This window comes from Sesamum indicum, linkage group LG15, assembly GCF_000512975.1.
Source record: "Sesamum indicum cultivar Zhongzhi No. 13 linkage group LG15, S_indicum_v1.0, whole genome shotgun sequence".
NCBI classification, from domain to species: Eukaryota; Viridiplantae; Streptophyta; class Magnoliopsida; order Lamiales; family Pedaliaceae; genus Sesamum; species Sesamum indicum.
The window spans coordinates 2,136,637-2,139,033 of NC_026159.1; the positions used below are offsets into that span (position 1 = coordinate 2,136,637).

At 40.7% G+C, this 2,397-nt stretch overlaps 1 protein-coding gene across 1 annotated transcript in view; it reads right to left on the reverse strand.

Moving 5' to 3' along the window:
* LOC105177501 (ATP-dependent DNA helicase At3g02060, chloroplastic) overlaps nucleotides 1-2,199 on the reverse strand; it is a 12,772-nt gene extending 10,573 nt beyond the window's left edge. The window contains 4 exon segments of the mRNA XM_011100689.2: nucleotide 1; nucleotides 4-190; nucleotides 509-734; nucleotides 1,267-2,199. The exon segment at nucleotide 1 is cut by the window's left edge and continues 49 nt beyond it. Of these exon segments, the coding sequence (XP_011098991.1) occupies nucleotide 1; nucleotides 4-190; nucleotides 509-734; nucleotides 1,267-1,949 (1,097 nt within the window). The 5' untranslated portion in view covers nucleotides 1,950-2,199.

Below are 2,397 nucleotides of genomic sequence, written 5' to 3' on the forward strand. Positions count from 1 at the left end.
ACATAACATCAAAATGTTGTTTCGCCAGCACTATTGTCGGGGCTAAAACCATAGCCTGCTTGCCAGCTGAGACCACACAAAATATAGCACGCAGTGCAACTTCAGTTTTACCAAAACCTACATCCCCGCAAATCAAACGGTCCATTGGGTTTTCCCTCTCTGTCAAATCTCTTTCCACATCCATGAACGCCTAAGGTGAGAATCTAAATTGTGAGAGAAATGAGCATCAACCATTCCAGCTACATGTGGAAATATGAACACTATTTCAATTTAGTTGAAAAACAGATGCAACATGAGGAGATACTTCAAATGCACAACAATCTTCCAAATGAAAAACTGAGAAAGACTTCACTATTATGCAAAAAAATTCTGGCATATATCTGACATGTGCACATGGAAGTATATTAAGTGTCACTGGTGGACTAAGATTTATCTTGGGTAGAAAAGTTCCAACTTCCAACAATTTAATAATTTCTGAAAGTAACAAACAGAAATACATCCTTCTTACCTGTTTTTGATCAGGAGTTGGCTCGTATGGAAATTGAGCTGCGAAGTCAGCCATGGCAGGACTCTTTGGGTAGGGGAGCCGTCTCTGTTTGAGTCTATGGAGATACAACTCCATGAGGTCAACAACCATTTTCTGAACAGCAACTTTACCCTTTATCCTTCTCCTCTCCCATGCACTAGTATCACTCAATTTGCTTAGAGTTCGTGGCTTTTTGGTTTCATTTGGACTGTGCAGAAAACAGAAAGTTAGTAGTGTCTACATTGCTTTATGTAATTTCCTTGTAGTTGATTATGGTAATTGGTCATGGCAATAAATCATAACCTAATTCTGCAGCCTGTAAATACAAAAAGTGTAGAGTTTTTGTAAAGTACGATAAAAGCCAATTTTTCTTCCAACAATCTTAAGTAATCGAGGAACATGTTTCAAGGACCTATCATGCGACACATGACATTTAGAAATCCACAGCCCAATCATGTGACACATAACATTTAGAAAAACGTCAAGTAACTCAAAGAACAAATGTCTTACTAATTTTGTAGGTACTTCTAATAAATTAGACAATAGCAGCATAACTTGAAAACGACAAAGCTGGGGCATGAATAAATAGAGTACTTGAGTTGTAATTCTGTAATCCTTGTACAATGTTGAACTATTGCACCGCGTTTCAAGTATAACAACACACAATTTTAGTGAGCATTAACAAGTTATGAGTTCAGTAAAACGTGCAAATAATAATTTAAAAAAAAAAAGGAACCTACAGATTATAGCGGTAGAGCATACGCGATGCCTGCTTAACAGGTAGTTTTGCCATTCCATCGGCGTACTCTATGAAAACATACTCAATAGGCTCGGAGGAAGCTTTAGAAACATCAAATTTGACACCGACAAATCGTCCAACGCCAACTTTTTTGTGCACAACATAGTCGCCAGAACGGAGGGTATAAGGGTCCACCATATAACTGAAGGCACCTGAAGCGCCGCCTCTTCTGTCCCCCTTCAGTTTCTGCAGACCCCTCTGCTGCTGCTCCTTCACCAGTCGAATATACATGTCGGCCTCTTCCGAGTCCATGGTCGGCCTGGTGGACTGAGATTCTCTATTGCAGTGCTCACGCCGAATCCTCTCGTTAAGCAGCGATATGGAATCACGCTGCTCGGAGTCAGTCTGAGTCCGAATTTTGGAGGGAACTGAAATGCCGTTACCATTGATGTCGGGCAGGGTGACGGGAGGGGACCACGGTGAGGACGATAAAACCTCTCTCACTTTAATTCTTAAGCCAAATCTTACCGAGGATAAGGATAAGGGCGGCCAGTGTTTTGCATTACCCACGCGATTATAATCAGTCCTTTCTATGAAAGCGGCCAAAGACGGAGTACCAGCCACTGCATCCGTGGAGAGGGAGAACCCAGAGGTTTTAGCCGTTGCCATTTCAAACTTCAACATAAAATCCTACCACCATGGAGGACAAAACCGAGGGAGAGGTTTCGTTAAAATCGGACACTGGTTCATTGAGCCATTGCCAGTTATATCTGCATTCTACTTTATCTTATTGATTTTAATTTTATTTTTATTTTTATTTTCTCTCGCTCTCTTTCTTAATTATTTTGACAGATATTTGCGTAGTAGGTTGGTCGAGTCGGCTAGACAGCCACCGGATTCCAGTTCCACGGAAATATATATCACATGAGTTTTAAGTTTTTCTCCAACAGATATTTGTTCAGATGTCTCGTAGTATCCTTCCAAATTTATTGGACTAGTTGCAATTTATCACTTGCCAAAATCAATTTTTCTTCTTTTTCTTTTTGATAAACTGCGTGAAGGAAGAAAATTTACAAAAAAAACTCGTGCTTCTAGAAAGATGTACCTTCTCCCCCCCCCCCCCCCCCCCCCC